Below are 18933 nucleotides of genomic sequence, written 5' to 3'. Positions count from 1 at the left end.
TCACCTCTTATGACAGGCAGGAATATCTCAGGCCTATTCGTACCCCCAGACCTGCAGGGGACAGGGGGTGGGGGGTGAGGGGTGGGAAGGCAGTTAGTGAGACATGTCCATGGGGAACTGCAATAGATGGCAAAATTGTCGACAAACAGAGTCTGAGTTGCCCGATGGGAGACAGGCCATTATAGGGTTCATGGCGATAGCAAAGATGACAACCCTCAGGGCAGGACCATTAGGCACACCATTTTCCTGGATGAAGGTGTCCGACAAGGCAGAATCCACACACACTTTGAAAACTTGGTCTTGTAAAAATGCCTGAAGAAAACACATGGAAGCCCCACACGTAAAGAGTACAGAGGATTCCAGTTCTCCAGCAGGTGTCTTAGGCCTTCTCCAAATCGAAAAACACTGCCACAGCCTGGGATTTCCGCAGAAAACCATTCATGACATGGGTGGACACAGTAACAAGATGGTCAACTGCAGAACGCCGCACTCTATATCCACACTGTGCATTCGTTAGTAAATGGCAAGATTCAAGCCACCACACCAGCTGGGCATGAATCATACATTCCATCACCTTGCAAACGCAGCTGGTAAGAGAGATGCGGCATTAGCTAGAAGGAAGGTTTCTGTCCATACCAGGCTTAGGGATGGGTATGACTGTGGCTCACACCAGCGTCCAGGAAATGTGCCCTCAGCCCAGATGCGGTTGTATGTGTTAAGCAGAAAGTGCTTGCCCGCAAGAGAAAGGTGCTGCAATATCTGAACGCGGATGGCGTCATGCCCTGGGGCGGAGGATTGGGATGAACTGAGAGCATGATCTAGCTCCCTCATAGTAAAGGCAGCATTGTAGCGCTCATGATTCGGAGAAAAGAAAGGTACCACCCGAGCTGCCTCTGCTCATTTCTGATGGAGGAAGGCAGGCTGATAGTGGGAAGAGCTCGAAACTTCTGCAAAATGGCGGCCCAAGGTGTTGGAGATAGCAATAGGATCCACGATGACATCAGCTACTGTCACGCCGGAAATTGAGGAATGTATCTTGGGTCCAGAGAGCCGTTACATGACAGAGGAAAGTGTGGAACTGTTAAAAGAACTAGTGAATGAAATACAGCTAGCTCTTTTGCTACCCCGAAGAATGCGACACTTTGCACGCATCTTCTTTATAACGATTGCAGTTTGCCAGCGTAGGGTTGCGGTTAAAAACATGGAGAGCACGTCTCCGTGAGCAAACTGCATTGCACAAAGGGACTGGGTCATGACGTGGTAAAGATGAAGTGCGAGGAATTGAAAGTTCTGCAGCAGTAAGGGTAACGTCGGTGAGATAGTCCACCTGGTCATCACACCTGGGGAAATCTTGTTCTTCGAAGGTTACCAGGGAGGAGTAAAGCTGCCAGTCAGCCTTACTAAGCTGCCATTTGGGTATACAAGTGGATGGGGTAGGAGTCAGCAAACGGAGAGCACACAGGAAATGGTCGCTCGAACAGATGTTAGAAAGAACGTACCACTCAAGACGATGGGCAAGCTGGGCAGTGCAGAAGGGTAGGTCCAAATGGGAATAGGTATGTGAGGAGTCGGAAAGGAAAATGGAAAGAAGGGGTTAAGCTGGTTAAGAGGGTCAGCCAAGAGGGCACCTCTCTGACAGGTCCTGGGAGAACCCCAAAGAGGATGATGCACATTAAAGTCACTGAGTAGCAAAAATAGGGGAGTTAGCTGCCCAGTAAGTTGAAGGAAGGTGACGGAGGTACATAAATGGTACAGAGGGAGAAAACAGGTGGGGAAGGAAAAGGTGAACGGCAACAGCTTGAAGACGAGTAGTCAGGGAGATGGGTTGACTATGAAGGTCATCTTGTATGAGCAGGATGATGCCCCCACGAGGTGGAATGCCGACCTCGCAGGGAAGGTCAAAACGAATCGGTAAGTAATTTGAAAGCTCGAAGTGGTCATGAGGGCGCAATTTTGTTTCCTGAAGGCAGAGTACATGGTGATGCTGTGATGCTAAAAGCAGCTGTAAGTCATCTTTGTGGGACCAAAGGCCGTGAATGTTCCACTGGAGGAGAGTCATGATGAGGAAGAGACATAGGGGTGTCACCTCGGCAGCTGCCCAGTGACAGCTGGGGAAGAGGCATTACTAAAGGGCACAGAAGCAGGAGGATCCTGCTTCATGGGATCCACACAAGCATCAGCTCGCTTGTACAATCTGTCTGTGAAGTCCAATGCCAAAAAACGGTTGTTGGTGCAACCGGCATCACAGAGGCTGGTTGGGCGAAGGGATCACGTGCTGACACCATCAAGGACAATCTTCAAGGTGGTGAAAGAGAAGGCCATTTGGTTTTGGTGGACTTCTTAGAGCCTTTCCGGTTAGATGGACACTTGGGTGTTGGGCTGGAGGGACATAGGAAGTCTTCACAGGAGTACTCCTCCTGTCCTTTCTGGCCTACTCGTTGTGTAGCTGGTGGTTTCGGCCCGTGAGGCGAGAGTTTGACAACTTGTTGCACAGCTGGATGGGGGGAGGGGGGGGGGTGATTTCACAACCTCAGAGCTGAATTGGAGGTCACGTGTGTGTGGCCATGTCCTTCATGGAGCGAGGGGTAACAAGAACAGAACTATACATACCAGACAGGAGAACGCAGGGTTTGTGACTAGCCAGTAACTTGCGAGCAACTGGATAAGGCCCCTTTACCTTTACTCAGATCTCTTTTAACAGCCTGCTCCTCAAGATACACTGGACACTCCTGAGGAGGAGGCGGCATGTCCACCATTGCAGTTGATACATCGGGGAGAAGGAGGTGGACAACTGCCCTCGTGCACATCCCTTCCACAGGTGACACATGTGGCTGGATGTCGACATGATGTTCTAGTGTGGTTAAAACAATGACAATGGTAGCAGCGCACTGGGTTTGGAATGTATGGCTGGATGGTGATAATTTCATAGCCTGCTTTGAGCTTGGATGGAAACACCATTCTATCGAAGGTGGGCACTACGGAGGAATCTACCTTCTTCATTACATGATGGACGACAATGACACCCTGATCAGAGAGGTAAGATTGTATTTCAGCCTCGGTTAGACTGTCAAGGAGCCTGGTGTAAATTACACCAAGGGAAGAATTCAAAGTTCTATGGGCCTCAACATGAACAGGGTAACCGAGGAGAAGCGAGGCAGCAAGCAGTTGTTGTGCTCGAGAATCAGAAGTGGTCTCCAAAAGCAGAGTGCTATTCCACTATGTTTGTAACATCTGCAGACAGATGAAGCAAGGATACAATATGGATGGGAGGGAGGGAGGGGGGATGGCGACCATTATCTACAAATTGTCCAGGAACAAGACTGTAGTCATAGGAGTTGAATGCATGAAATGGAAACAGTAGTTGAGAAGAAAGTCAAAAGATCAGCCTGCTCCCAATATTCTATCTGTACCTTGAGCAAGCAGTAAAGAAAACCAAGGAGAAATTTTTAAAGGAAATTAAAGTTCATCAAGAGCAAATAAAAATTTTGAAATTTGACAGCAATATACTAATTCTGTCAGACATGGGAAAGGACTTGGATGATCAGTTGAATGGAATGTACAGTTTCTTTAAAAGAGATTACAAGAAGAATATCAATGTATGTAACACAAAGGTAAAGGAATACACAGGAATTAAATTAAGAAATGCTGAGAAAATAAGACAATAAAATAAGACAATAAAATAAGACAATAAAATAAGACAATAAAATAAGACAATAAAATAAGACAATAAAATAAGACAATAAAATAAGACAATAAAATAAGACAATAAAATAAGACAATAAAATAAGACAATAAAATAAGACAATAAAATAAGACAATAAAATAAGACAATAAAATAGATGACTTTTGATATCTGGGCAGAAAAATAATTGTTGGCATTCAAGGCACAGGCTATAAGTTGCCGACTATCAAGAGCAAGAAAAAATTTCCGAAAAGAGAAATCTGTAAACATAAAAAATTAACTTAAAAGTTATCAAGTTCTTTCTGAATGTACTTGTCTGTAGTCTCATAAAGAAGCAAAATGTGAACAAATAACAGTTCAGACAAGAAGAGAATAAAAGCTTTTGAAATGTGGTGCTACATATAGAACACCGATGTGACCTATTCTTGAGTACTGCTCGAGTGATTGTGATCCGTACCATGTTGGATTGAAGGAAGACATCAAAGCAATTCAAAGGAGAGCTGCTAGATCTGTGTGTGTTGCACAGATGCTTTGGGAACTCTAATGGGAATCCCTGGAGCTGGAGGGATTTTCGACAAACACTATTGACAAAATTTAGAGAACCTTCTTTTGAAGCCGACTGCTGAATTATGATACTGCTGCCAACATACATCGTGCATAAGGATCACGAAGATGAAATATGAGAAATTAGGGCTCATACAGAGGCGTATAGACAGTCGTTTTTCCCTCGCTCTATTTGCGAGTGGAACAGGAGGGGAAATGACAAGTAGCGGTACAGGGTACCCTCCGTTACACACCGTACAGTCGCTTGCAGAGTATCTATGTACATGTAGATGTAGAAGAATGCTAAAGATTACAAGGGTAGATCTAATACTTTATGAAAAGCACTGTATTCAACTGGGACAAAAAGAAATTTATAGCACAACTCAAATCAAAGAAGGGATCAGCTGATAAGGTGTACCTGATGCATCAAGAAATGAATGATTAGGTTTTGGATGGAAGTCTAAAAATTATGGAGGGATACCAAGGCTCGAATAAAATAAACAGGTTCAACTGAACATAAGCTGCAGTAGTTCTGCAGATATGAAGAGGCGGGCATAAGACAGACTAGTGTGGAGAACTGCAGCCTGTGCAAGCCTCTTCATCTGTGAGTAAGTACTTGATGCCTCTGAACATGCTCCAACAACTGATCCCTTCTTCTAGTCACGTTGTGCCACAAATTCCTCTTCTCTCCAATTCTATTCAATACCTCCTCATTAGTTATGTGATCTACCCATCTAATCTTCAGCATTCTTCTGTAGCACCACATTTCGAAAGCTTCTATTTTCTTGTCTAAACTAGTTATGATCCATGTTTCACTTCCATACATGGCTACACTCCATACAAATACTTTCAGAAACGACTTCCTGACGCTTAAATTTACACTCTATGTTAACCAATTTCTCTTCTTCAGAAACGCTTTTCTTGCCATTTCTACATTTTATATCCTTTCTACATTGACCATCATCAGTTATTTTGCTCCCCAAAGAGCAAAACTCCTTTACTACTTTAAGTCTCTCATTTCCTAATCTAATTCCCTCAGCATTACCTGATTTAATTCGACTACCTTCCATTATCCTCGTTTTGCTTTTGTTGATGTTCATCTTATATGTTCCTTTCAAGACACTGTCCATTCCGTTTAACTGCTCTTCCAGGTTCTTCGCTGTTTCTGACAGAATTACAATGTCATCGGCAAACTTCAAAGTTTTAATCTCTTCTCCATGGATTTTAATTGCTACTCCAAATTTTTCTTTTGTTTCATTTACCACTTGTTCAATATACAGATTGTATAACATCGGGGATAGGCTAATACCCTGTCTCACTCCCCTCCCAACCACTGCTTCCCTTTCATGCTCCTCGACTCTAATAACTGCCATTTTCTTTCTGTACAAATTGTAAACAGCCTTTTGCCCTCGTATTTGACACCCGCCACAATCAGGATTTGAAAGAGTATTCCAGTCAACTTTGTCAAAAGCCTTCTCTAAGTGTACAAATGCTATAAACTAGGTTTGCCTTTCCTTAATGTATCTTCTCAGATAAGTCGTAGGCTCAGTATTGCCTCACGTGTTCCAACATTCCTACAGAATCCAAACTGATCTTCCCCGAGGTCGGCTTCTACCAGTTTTTCAATTCGTCTGTAAAGAATTTGTGTTAGTATTTTGCTACCGAGACTTATTAAACTGATAGTTTGGTAATTTTCACACCTGCCAACACCTGCTTTCTTTAGAATTGGAATTATTATATTCTTCTTGAAGTCTGAGGGTATTTCGCCTGTCTCATACATCTTGCTCACCAGATGGTAGAGTTTTGTTATGGCTGGCTCTCCTAAGGCTATCTGTAGTTCTAACGGAATGTTGTCTACTCCTGGGGTCTTGTTTCAACTCAGGTCTTCCAGTGCTCTGTCAAACTTGTCACGCAGTATCATATCTCTCATTTCATCTTCATCAACATACTCTTCCATTTCCATAATAGTGCCCTCCAGTACATCACTGTAGTATAGACCCTCTATGTACTCCTTCCACATTTCCCTTCTTTGCTTAGAATTGGTTTTCCATCTGAGCTCTTGATATTCATACAAGTGGTTCTCCTTTCTCCAAAGGTCTCTCTAACTTTCCTGTAGGCAGTATCTATCTGACATCTTGTGAGATACGCCTCTATATCCTTACATTTGTCCTCTAGCCATTCCTCCCTAGCCAGTTTTGCACTTGCTGTCAATATAATTTGAGACGCCATATTCCTTTTTGCCTGTTTCATTTACTGCATTTTTATATTTTCTCCCTTCATCAATTAAATTCAGTATATCTTCTGTTACCCAAGGATTTCCACTAGCCCTCGTCTTTTTACCTACTCGATCCTCTGCTGCCTTCACTATTTCATCTCTCAAAGCTGCCCACTCTTCTTCTAATGTATTTCTTTCCCCTGTTCTTTTCAATTGTTCCCTAATGCTCTATCTGAAACACTCTACAACCTCTGGTTCTTTCAGTTTATCGAGGTCCCATCTTCTTAAATTCCTACCTTTCTGCAGTTTCTTCAGTTTTAATCTACAGTTTGTAACCAATAAAGTGTGATCAGAGTCCACATCTGCCCCTGCAAATGTCTTACAATTTAAAACCTGGTTCCTAAATCTCTGTCTTACCATTATGTAATCTATCTCAAACCTTCCAGTACCACCAGGCATCTTCCAGGTATACAACCTCCTTTCATGATTCTTAAATCAAGTGTCAGCTATGATTAAGTTATGCTGTGTGCAAAATTCTACCAGGTGGCTTCCTCTTCCATTTACTACTTTTCATTCTCTTCCTTTTCCTACTAATGAATTCCAGTTCCCCATGACTATTAAATTTTCATCTCCCCTCACTATCTGAATGGTTTCTTTTATCTCATCATACATTTCTTCAATCTCTTCATCATCTGCAAAGCCAGCTGGCATACAAACTTGTGCTACTATAGTAGGCGTGGGCTTCGTGTCTATCTTTGCTACAATAATGTGTTCACTATGCTGTTTGTAGCAGCTTACCAGCACTTCTATTTTTTTATTTATTATTAAACCTACTCCTGCATCATTATGCAAGTAATTCTCACAAAAAGCACAACCTCAGATGAGCTGCCCTCAAAGAGTGGGACTGGCTTGAGCAGTAAAAATGATTATCTTGTGAACAGGATGTCTAAGAGGATCCTAAAAGAATTCAGCGTTTTGTGACATACTAAACATTTTGCAACACCCTCTTTTTCTGTAAACAGATACAATTCCTCGCAATGTGGGTTGAACTGCGAAAGCATGGTTGGAGTTACACAACGGCGATATTACGGACGACAAGATGGACCCGCCTGGTACTGAATGTTCCCGTCAATATTTTAATATTTTAATATCTCTTTGTGGTAACGTTACTTCTTACCACCACCACCCACCTTCTCACAACCACACACACACACACACACACACACAATCTTATTGTTTCATTCCCTGCTCCCCTTGAAACACTCATTCACTAATATTCAAGTAGCATTAACGCATTCTTTGGGTTTTTTACAATGCTCCATCTGAATTTTCTATTACTGCAATCATTTGCTGTGTAACTTTAAATTAATGCAGCTATACATGAATTTCCTTTATAAAGAAATTTTATCATCCATCCATCATGCAACAATTAGTGTTTGTTTTAATTAACATCAAAATAAGCTCTATTATCATTCACAATATTCACACACAGAAATCATAAGCAAGTTTGCCATGTGCTAATAGAACTACTTTAGACAGATGCCACAGTTACATTATTTACTAGAAAGCAGTTCCAGTAAAGCATTGGAATATAGGAATGGCTTAATGTGCTATATAAACACATGAAAAATTATAGACTCAAGACAGAGAAACTTTAAACACATACAAGAAACATTAATTTATGTTTTTTAATTATATCCTCTCTCATATATAACAATAACAACAATAACAAAACAATAATAATAAGAAGGTATACTCACAGCAATGAAACTTTCCAATGTCTTTCCATAAATTGCTTCAAATTTTCTTTTGATGTCACCCAAGTCTATCTCCGAGCGTGCAACCACAATTCGTATCAGAGTTTTATCATTTGTGCCCAAACCAGCCATGCTTTTATAAAGACGCTCAGCAAAGAATGCAGTCTTGTCTACGATGCACTTCACTGTGAATATATTTCAATGGTAATAAAATATACATCAGGTAATGGCATACATATTCACATCTGTATTAAAACATACAACTACGCTGTAATTATGAAATAATTAAAAAGGAAAGTAACTGGCAAGAGCTTTCTGATTCTGATGGAGATGCCTCCTGTAGGGATCAGAGTGAAATAAAGAAGGAAAAGTGTATAAATATTAAAAAGTTGGCAGGGGGGGGGGGGGGGGAGGGAAGTTTGTATCTGTTGGTAGTAGTTTATCTTTTAGTGAAGTTGAAATAGATAGTTCCTGCGAATTACTATGGGTAGAGCCATACCAAAATAATAATTGGCTCCTTCTACCGAACCCCCGACTCAGATGATATAATAGCTGAACGCTTCAATGAAAACTTGAATCTCACCACAAGTAAGTACCCCACTCATACAGTTGTAATTGGTGGAGACTTCAATGTACCTCCAATTTGTTGGCAAAAATAGATGTTCAGAACCAGTGGTAGACAGAAAACATCTTCAGAAATTGTACTAAATGCTTTCTCTGTGAAAAACTTTGAACAGTTAGATCATGAGCCCACATGAATTGTAAATGGTTGTGAAAACGCACTTGACCTCTTAGCCACAAATAATCCTTATCTAATAGAGAGCATCATGATGGATACAGGGATTAGTGAACACAAGGTCATTGTAGTGAGGCTCAGAATAGTGTCAACCAAAACCACTAAAAATAAACGCAAAATATATCTATTTAAAACAGTCTCCACTGCTTCCAAGCTAATTATGTAAGTGTAGACCAGATATGGCTCAAATTCAAAGATACACGATCGGCAGCAATAGATAGATTCATACCGCATAAGATAATAAGAGATGGGACTGATCCACCATGGTACACAAAACATGTCAGAACACTGTTGCAGAAGCAACGAAAAAAACATGCCAAATCCAGAAGAACACAAAATCCCCAAGACTGGCCAAGTTTCACAGAAGCTCGGAATTTAGTGCGGACATCAATGCAAGATGCTTTTAATAGTTTCCACAAAGAAATATTGTTTCAAAATATGGTACAAAACCCAAAGAGATTCTGGTCATATGTGAAGTACACCAGTGGTAAAAAAAACAATCGATACTATCGCTGCACGATAGCGATGGAAAGTTACCAATGATGGTGCCACTAAAGCAGAGTTACTAAATACAGTTTTCCGTAACTCCTTCACGAAGTAAATATTACAGAATTCAAAACCAGAACAGCTGTTAGCATGAGTGACAAAAGTTGATGTCTTAGGTGTTGTGAAACAACTCAAATCACTGAAGAAAGGCAAGTCTTCTGGTCCAGATGGTATACCAATCAGTTTCCTCTCAGAGTAAGCAGACACAATAGCACCTTTCTTAGCAACCATATACAACCGCTCACTTGACAATAGGTCTGTTCCTAAAGACTGGAAAGTGGCACACGTCACACCAATATTCGAGAAAGGAAATAGGAGTAACCTATTGAATTACAGACCCATATCACTGACCTCAATCTGAAGTAGGATTTCTCTTTATTCCCATGAAGTAACGAGTGCTGTCAACAAGGGATCTCAGATCGATTCCATATTCCCAGATTTCAAGAAGGCCTTTGATACCATTCCTCACAAGCGACTATTAATCATATTGCGTGCATATGGAGTATCATCTCAGTTGCGTGACTGGATCCGTCACTTCCTCTCAGAGGGGTCACAGTTCATAGTGATGAACGGCAAATCATGGAGTAGAACAGAAGTGATATCTGGTGTTCCGCAAGGTAGTGCCATAGGCCCTCTGCTGTTCCTGATTTATATAAATGATCTAGGTGATAATCTGAGCAGCCCCCTTAGACTGTTTGCAGATGACACTAATTTACCATCTAGTAAAATCATCAGACAATCAATTCCAATTACAAAATGATCTCTAGAGAATTTCTGTATGGTGCGAGAAGTGGCAATTAGCACTTAACAAAGGGAAGTGCGAGGTCATCCATATGGGTACTAAAAGAAATCCGATAAATTTTGGGTCGATAAATCGCACAAATCTAAGAGCTGTCAATTTGACTAAATACCCAGGAATTACAATTACAAGCAACTTAAATTGGAAAGACCACACAGATAATATTCTGGGGAAGGCGAAACAAAGACTGCACTTTGTTGGCAGAACCCTTAGAAGATGCGACAAACCCACTAAAGAGAGAGCCTACATTACACTTGTCCGTCCTCTGCTGGAATATTGCTGCACAGTGTGGGATCCTTACCAGATAGGATTGATGGAGGACACCAAAAAAGTGCAAAGAAGGGCAGCTCGTTTCGTGTTATCATGCAATAGGGGTGAGAGTGTCACTGATATGATACGCGAGCTGGGGTTGCAGTCACTGAAAGAAATGCAGTTTCCTTTGCGACGAGATCTATTTATGAAATTTCAATCACCAACTTTCTCCTCTGAATGCGAAAATATTTTGTTGACGCCCACCTACGTAGGGAGAAATGATCATCATAATAAATTAAGAGAAATCAGAGCTTGAACGGAAAGATTTAGGTGTTCCTTTTTCCCACACTTCATTCGAGAGTGGAATGGTAGGAAAGTAGTATGAAAATGGTTTAATGAACTCTCTGCCACACACTTGCAGAGTAACAATGTAGATGTAGAGCATGCAGCTGCTCACCCGAAATTTAACAGAGCAGTCATTGCATTGCGAAAACATGAAGGTGCCAAATTAAATGCTTGTTATCTCCCTTTCCACTTCTAAGAAGTGGAGTCTACCACAATGGCAGCTGCCATTAGCCAGCATCAATTTATGTTTTTAGATGGTATTATGTCCATATCAAACATTGCTAGCTTGTTTTGTCCCAATACAGCTAGATTAATAATTTTAGAAAAACAGTTCAGGAACTAACTTATGTAGTGATGGTACGCCTTTTCCCAGGGTGGATTACAGAAGTAGCAACACAAGGGTCTTATGAAGAGTCCTCTCTGCTTCACTTGTGATGTGCGAAAAGACTTGTCATTTTATTTGATACAAGATGCAAAAACTGGTTGTTGCTAACAAATTAAGCAAAGTTACTGACCGACATAGAAGTTAATAATAGAGGTCTCAGCAGCAACTGCAGCAGTTTTACATTAATTCTACACAGAGGTATGGAATCTGCACATGGAGGAACTATTGATTAACAAATTCTATCTATTTATATTGACAATTTCCTATAGCATAATATTTTGAGGTTAGTCTCCATTTATGCCAAAAGTAATCACTACTGAATAAGTTAAGAATATGGTAAATACTTAGCATTTGTTTCTAATTTTACTACCTTTATGTGTTATGGTCTACCAACGTTGCTCAAGAACTTCAGTGAATTTGAGGTACTTGTCAAAAGGCCTTTAGCATAGCACCACTTTGTTCTGTGTCGTTTATTGTAATATCATTTAACTATTTCTGCCACTACAACTTTATTATAATGGGATTTGTGGCTCACAGATTGTAGTAATAATTTCGATTCACAGGGGTGGCATACGAGAGGTTAAGTCATGGATGGCCTAGTGCTACGAAGCACACCAACAACTGTAATTTGATGTTACGTACTTCAACGAATAATACACTATCCAGTGTGCTGTATTGCAGCCAACTGGTTTAGGTTATTGACTAATGGTTGAACCCACTCTGGAAGTAAGTATTCTGTTTTAATATGGTGTGTGTGTGTGTGTGTGTGTGTGTGTGTGTGTGTGTGTGTGTGTGTGTGTGTGTGTGTGTGTGTGAGAGAGAGAGAGAGAGAGAGAGAGAGAGAGAGAGAGAGAGAGAGAGAGAGAGAGAGGGGGGGGGGGGTTGCATGCTGATAACAATAAGATTAACAGCCTGAAGACATTACATATTTTAAGACTTTTGGGCCTGAAAAAGGCACAGTCTGTAATTTTTTCATTACTTAATATTCTGTGCAAAGGCCTATAACTTCAAGTATTACCTGCATTCTGGGAGGCAGAGCGCTTATAAGGTGGGCAACAATCTCAGTTTCCCATGCCAGGCTTTTAGGAAGGTATTCCTAAGGTCACCTGAAGTTCTTGACATGGAATCCATCTGTTTTCCAGCATCATCCATTTCATACAATTTCAGTGGGATTGAGGTCTTGGGCAGAAGGATGCTACTTAAGGATAGGAATACTTTTATTCCTGCACTACTACTGAAATGTGGTCTGAAGATTGGTCCTACTGTAAACACCCTCAGGATATGGTTTTTACTCTGATGGAATGTTTCACAGGATACATTGTCAGCTTGATGCTGCTGAATATACTCATGAATAACATCACAGTCTCAAGTTCAAAGAAAGAGATCAAATGCCACGCCACCTCTGACACATGGCCAGTGCAAGATGACTTGGATGTATTTCAGTTTGAAATTGTCCCTTTTCAGCCTGTATACCCTTTATCAGACCACATCAAATGCTGAAGAAAATATTGATTAATCAGAAAACTAAGTTTTTGTCAGTTAAATTGACACTGTTCACAACAAATGCTAGTCAGAAGAATCCATATTTGTATCCCTCATGGCCACGGATTGGCTTTGTAGCTGTGCATCCCAAATTCAGGTATGAATTTTATTCACCTGGCAAAACACAAGAGTGTGTTTTAACTGCACTATTTTTAAAAACATATTTTACCATGATGTTAACAACATCTGTCTTATCTGCAGCTGAAACATGCAAAAATGCAGTTTCTATATACTTACTAGATTCTCTAGCTTTCCTGGTACCACTGTATCCACCACCAAGCAGTGCACTTAGGACTGCCATGCCAAGCCCTGACCCCCAAATTTGACAACTTCCCTTCATTAACTAGGCAATGCAACAATAACAAAAAAAAACCTCTTGACAATTACCTGTAGTTCATAAATACAGTACCTAGAGACTCACAGCAGGATTCAAGAGCAGATACATTAATCACTTAAGTTTGTTATTTGCTACAATAAAGCAAATAATATGCTTATACATACACATATATAGCTCACCACATTGAAAGATCAGTGTAAGGCCAGCATATATGGGGATACAATCTAACGTGTCATATTATCCTACATTAAAACCGCTCCAAATTGTAGAGGTCATCTATCACAAAATTAAGCACTTTCCTCTCTCCGTATAGGCTTCTTTTGCAAGAGTGCACATTTTAAATTTAATACATCGGCATTCACTGCGTTTCATGCCCCTATAATGAGGGAGGGAGCCTTTTAGTCAAGCATGTTGAGTAGCAACCAGTCTTCTCATAAAAATTTATTTTTGTGTTACACTTTCAATCTTTTATGAAGGCAATGTTTGATATCTTTCTAAACCAATAATAAGGTTATGCTATCTGAGAAAAATTTATTGTTTTTAACAACATAATATTATGTCATAATCAATAACTAATATTAAAACTGTACTGAAATAAGCTACTTTTGATTCATGATCCTGCCACACAGATTATGTTCACTTTTTTTAAATACGGTTATGTTACGTGAAGCAACTAATTTGATTACAACTCTGAATCATCTTGATAAGTGAAAATGGAAAATAAGAGTTTAATTAACAATTTCTGTCTCTGGTAATGGAAAATTACTTCAGTCACAGGTCCTTACAGCATTTCATTTTAAACCCAATAATAATAATAATAATAATAATAATAATAATAATAATAATAATAATCGACACCTCATGTTCTGTTATTACCAAGCAACAAACCTAGGAACCAACACAACTGGATACAGGTCACAAGTATACACAACATTTATTACCAGATACCCGGAATTAAAATTTTTAACAGAACAACGACTAGCTGATCAGATCCATGTGATAATAAAAAATAACGGGATACCCCAGTCAGAATTAGAAAACATCAAACAACAAGTACAACAAATACTGGAACAAAATAATGTGCAATCAGTAGAAGAAGAAAATACAGTAATGGAATCAAACATCCCAGAGCAAACAAACAAAGACCAACACGTATCAATTAAACAATCAGAGGAAAATGAAATCTTAAGACAGCCACCAGAACAAGCACAAATAGAACACGAAGTGACACACATGTTAGATATAGAAGATAAATTTCAGCTGACATATATAGAATACAAAGACACAAATACAGACATTAGACCATTCTTGCATAGACCGCCAAATAACCCACAAGTCGAAACAACAATAAAGACTATCAACACAATCATACACAACAAAATAAATGAAAACACAACTATGGAAGAGTTACAACTACTGGTTTATATAGGAGCACTCACTACACTAAATATACACACTAGGCAGAGATCAGAACAAACCAACACACATAAGAAACCCACAAAACCAGCATGGCAACACAGGCTACAGATCAGAATAGAAAAACTGAGAAAAGACATCGGACAGCTAACACAAGTTATAAGAAATGAAATATCAGACAAAAAACGAAAAAGGTTAGGTAAAATCTCACAACAAGAAGCAATAGAGCAATTAGATGAAAAAAAGCAGAAATTGCAAGCATTGGCCAAACGACTTAAAAGATACAAAAAAAGTGAAAATAGAAGGAAACAAAACCAAACATTCAACACAAACCAAAAGAGATTTTACCAGACAATAGATAACACACACATTAAAATAGACAATCCACCAAACATAACAGACATGGAACACTTCTGGAGCAACATATGGTCAAACCCGGTACAACATAACAGGCATGCACGGTGGATACAAGCAGAAACAGACACATACAGGATGATACCACAAATGCCTGAAGCGATAATTTTGCAACATGAAGTCACCCGAGCAATTAATTCTACACACAATTGGAAAGCCCCTGGAAATGATGAAATAGCAAATTACTGGCTAAAGAAGTTCACCTCAACACATTCTAACTAAATTATTTAACAGTTACATTGCAGACCCATACACATTCCCTGATACACTTGCACATGGAATAACCTATCTGAAACCTAAAGATCAAGCAGACACAGCAAACCCAGCTAAATATCGCCCCATAACATGCCTACCAACAATATACAAAATATTAACTTCAGTCATCACACAGAAATTAATGACACATACAACACAGAACAAAATTATAAATGAAGAACAAAAAGGCTGCTGCAAAAGAGCACGAGGATGTAAAGAGCAACTGATAATAGATACAGAGGTGACATATCAAGCGAAAACTAAACAAAGGTCCCTACACTACGCATACATAGATTACCAAAAAGCCTTTGATAGTGTACCCCACTCATGGTTACTACAGATATTGGAAATATACAAAGTAGATCCTAAATTGATACAGTTTCTAAACATAGTAATGAAAAACTGGAAAACCACACTTAATATCCAAACAAATTCAGATAACATCACATCACAGCCAATACAGATTAAGCGTGGAATATACCAAGGAGACTCATTAAGTCCTTTCTGGTTCTGTCTTGCTCTGAACCCACTATCCAACATGCTAAATAATACAAATTATGGATACAATATTACTGGAACATACCCACACAAAATCACACATTTGCTATACATGGATGATCTAAAACTACTGACAGCAACAAATCAACAACTCAACCAATTACTAAAGATAACAGAAGTATTCAGCAATGATATAAATATGGCTTTTGGAACAGACAAATGTAAGAAAAATAGCATTGTCAAGGGCAAACACACTAAACAAGAAGATTACATATTGGATAACCACAGCGACTGCATAGAAGCGATGGAAAAAACAGATGCCTATAAATACCTAGGATACAGACAAAAAATAGGAATAGATAATACAAATATTAAAGAAGAACTAAAAGAAAAATATATACAAAGACTAACAAAAATACTGAAAACAGAATTAACAGCAAGAAACAAGACAAAAGCTATAAATACTTATGCTATACCAGTATTGACCTACTCATTTGGAGTAGTGAAATGGAGTGACACAGACCTAGAAGCACTCAATACACTTACACGATCACAATGCCACAAATATAGAATACATCACATACATTCAGCAACAGAAAGATTCACATTAAGCAGAAAGGAAGGTGGAAGGGGATTTATAGATATAAAAAACCTACATTATGGACAGGTAGACAATTTAAGAAAATTGTTTCTAGAATGAGCAGAAACTAGCAAAATACACAAAGCAATCACTCATATAAATACATCAGCTACACCATTGCAATTTCATAACCACTTCTACAACCCTTTAGATCACATAACATCAACAGATACGAAGAAAGTAAATTGGAAAAAGAAAACACTACATGGCAAACACCCGTATCATCTAACACAGCCACACATAGATCAAGACGCATCCAACACATGGCTAAGAAAAGGCAATATACACAGTGAGACGGAAGGATTCATGATTGCAATACAGGATCAAACAATAAACACCAGATATTACAGCAAGCATATTATTAAAGATCCCAACACCACAACAGATAAATGCAGACTTTGCAAACAACAAATAGAAACAGTAGATCACATCACAAGCGGATGTACAATACTAGCAAATACAGAATACCCCAGAAGACATGACAATGTAGCAAAAATAATACATCAACAACTTGCCATAAAACAAACTAATAAAACAACACGTTCCCACATACAAGTACACACCACAAAATGTACTGGAGAATGATGAATACAAATTATACTGGAACAGAACGATTATAACAGATAAAACAACATCACATAACAAACCTGACATCATACTCACCAATAAAAAGAAGAAATTAACACAACTAATTGAAATATCCATACCCAATACAACAAATATACAGAAGAAAACAGGAGAAAAAATTGAAAAATACATCCAACTGGCTGAGGAAGTCAAGGACATGTGGCATCAGGATAAAGTCGACATTATCCCAATTATACTATCAACTACAGGAGTCATACCTCACAATATCCACCAGTACATCAATGCAATACAGCTACATCGAAACATATATATACAACTACAAAAATCTGTAATTATTGATACATGTTCAATTACCCGAAAGTTCCTAAATGCAATATAACATATACCATACAGTTACAAGGAAGTCACGCTTGATCGAGGTCCGCGTCACGTTCCATTTTTAACCAGACTTAAGTCTGAGGAAAAAAAGTCAATAATAATAATAATAATAATAATAATAATAATACACAGCTGATCACTAAGCTGACAAACTTTCAGAATTATTAAGTCCAGTATGTTTATGTGCCAGTAATCAAATCATAAATAGCTCATATTAAAAGCACAAAGCTTGCATTCTCTAATATTTTCTGAACTCATTTCCATCTGTTTGCTGAAAGGACAGGTATAATCAAAGTGTAATGTTAATTTGTTTCAGTAACAGCAGTTCTGCCCAAAAATATTTTCAAAGCAGAGATCTTGGCTGGCTATACATCTCTGAACGTCTTGTGCTTACGTTCTCAGGAACGTCCAGCCAACATTGGTAATTTCTACTATGAGCAGAATGAATATTATGCTGAGCAAACTTGACAGAAACTCAGACACAGTATTTATCATTTTCAAGATGCATGAACGAGGCAACCAAATCTGGACTCTAGCTTATAATCCTTTCACATGAAGTTTTGATTATGCCCATTCAGTTGTACAGGCCATCGGCAAATCTACTTTTTGTCAGTTACCAAGCAATGTATCTTTCGATAATGACACTGTATTCTCCTTATGGGAAATTTATTTGTTTTATTAGTATGGGTCTAGAGTATTGACCAAACCATTTCTGCGTAATATTTCAAAAAAATATTCCCTCTTCGCCATTTTCCAATAGACTGAAAAACTGGTGTGTTGCTGTGCTCATTCACAACAGTGCTGCACAGTATTAATTCTGGTCATGATTTCTACTGACCATTTATATAGTGCTGTTAAGTGTTCACCAGATTGTACGTCAAACAGGTACCTTTTTTTTAAGTGGATGTAGGGATCACCAGTTTAGTATTGGAGGGCAGCGTGGAGGGTAAAAATCGTAGGGGGAGACCAAGAGATGAATACACTAAGCAGATTCAGAAGGATGTAGGTTGCAGTAGGTACTGGGAGATGAAGAAGCTTGCACAGGATAGAGTAGCATGGAGAGCTGCATCAAACCAGTCTCTGGACTGAAGACCACAACAACAACAGTGGATGTGCCCCAATTCGATGTGGAAAGGCAAGAAGAAAGGTCCAGCGATTTTCTAGCAGATATGATGCTACACTGAATAAAATTTAACACTTGCAATAATAACAATGTTTTGTTCACAGCTGCAGTAATAGGCTAAGCGAAAAAATTCTTTCAGATTATTCTTGTTCCTTGACTGCCCATAAATATTGTCAGACAGTAATTCCAGCTGTTTTAATATCCTTCAATATATTTTAGCAACACGCAGAATTCAAATTTGGCATTTTTTTAAATTAAATATTTACATACAATCCTCAGATAGCAATATTGTTAATAGACCGTACCACAGTAAGGTTTACAAAATGGATTATGTTTAGTTAAAACACTGTCCCACAACAATTTTTTTTTTGCTGTAGAAAGCACAGTGTCAATATGCATTCATGGACGTATTATCTGGCAGT

The 18933-nt window shown here is 39.0% G+C and overlaps 1 protein-coding gene across 3 annotated transcripts in view; it reads right to left on the bottom strand.

The window, feature by feature from the left end:
- LOC126184636 (annexin B9-like) overlaps nucleotides 1-18933 on the bottom strand; it is a 106539-nt gene that overhangs the window by 19777 nt on the left and 67829 nt on the right. For all 3 annotated transcript variants that reach the window (XM_049927111.1, XM_049927110.1, XM_049927109.1), the window contains exon 8: nucleotides 8201-8382. In XM_049927111.1, the coding sequence (XP_049783068.1) occupies nucleotides 8201-8382 (182 nt within the window). The remainder of the gene's footprint in view (nucleotides 1-8200; nucleotides 8383-18933) is intronic.

The sequence above is a fragment of the Schistocerca cancellata genome, chromosome 4 (genome assembly GCF_023864275.1).
Source record: "Schistocerca cancellata isolate TAMUIC-IGC-003103 chromosome 4, iqSchCanc2.1, whole genome shotgun sequence".
Classification (NCBI taxonomy): Eukaryota; Metazoa; Arthropoda; class Insecta; order Orthoptera; family Acrididae; genus Schistocerca; species Schistocerca cancellata.
The sequence above is the reverse complement of the archived record's forward strand: the minus strand, read 5'-3'. Positions and strand labels throughout refer to the sequence as shown.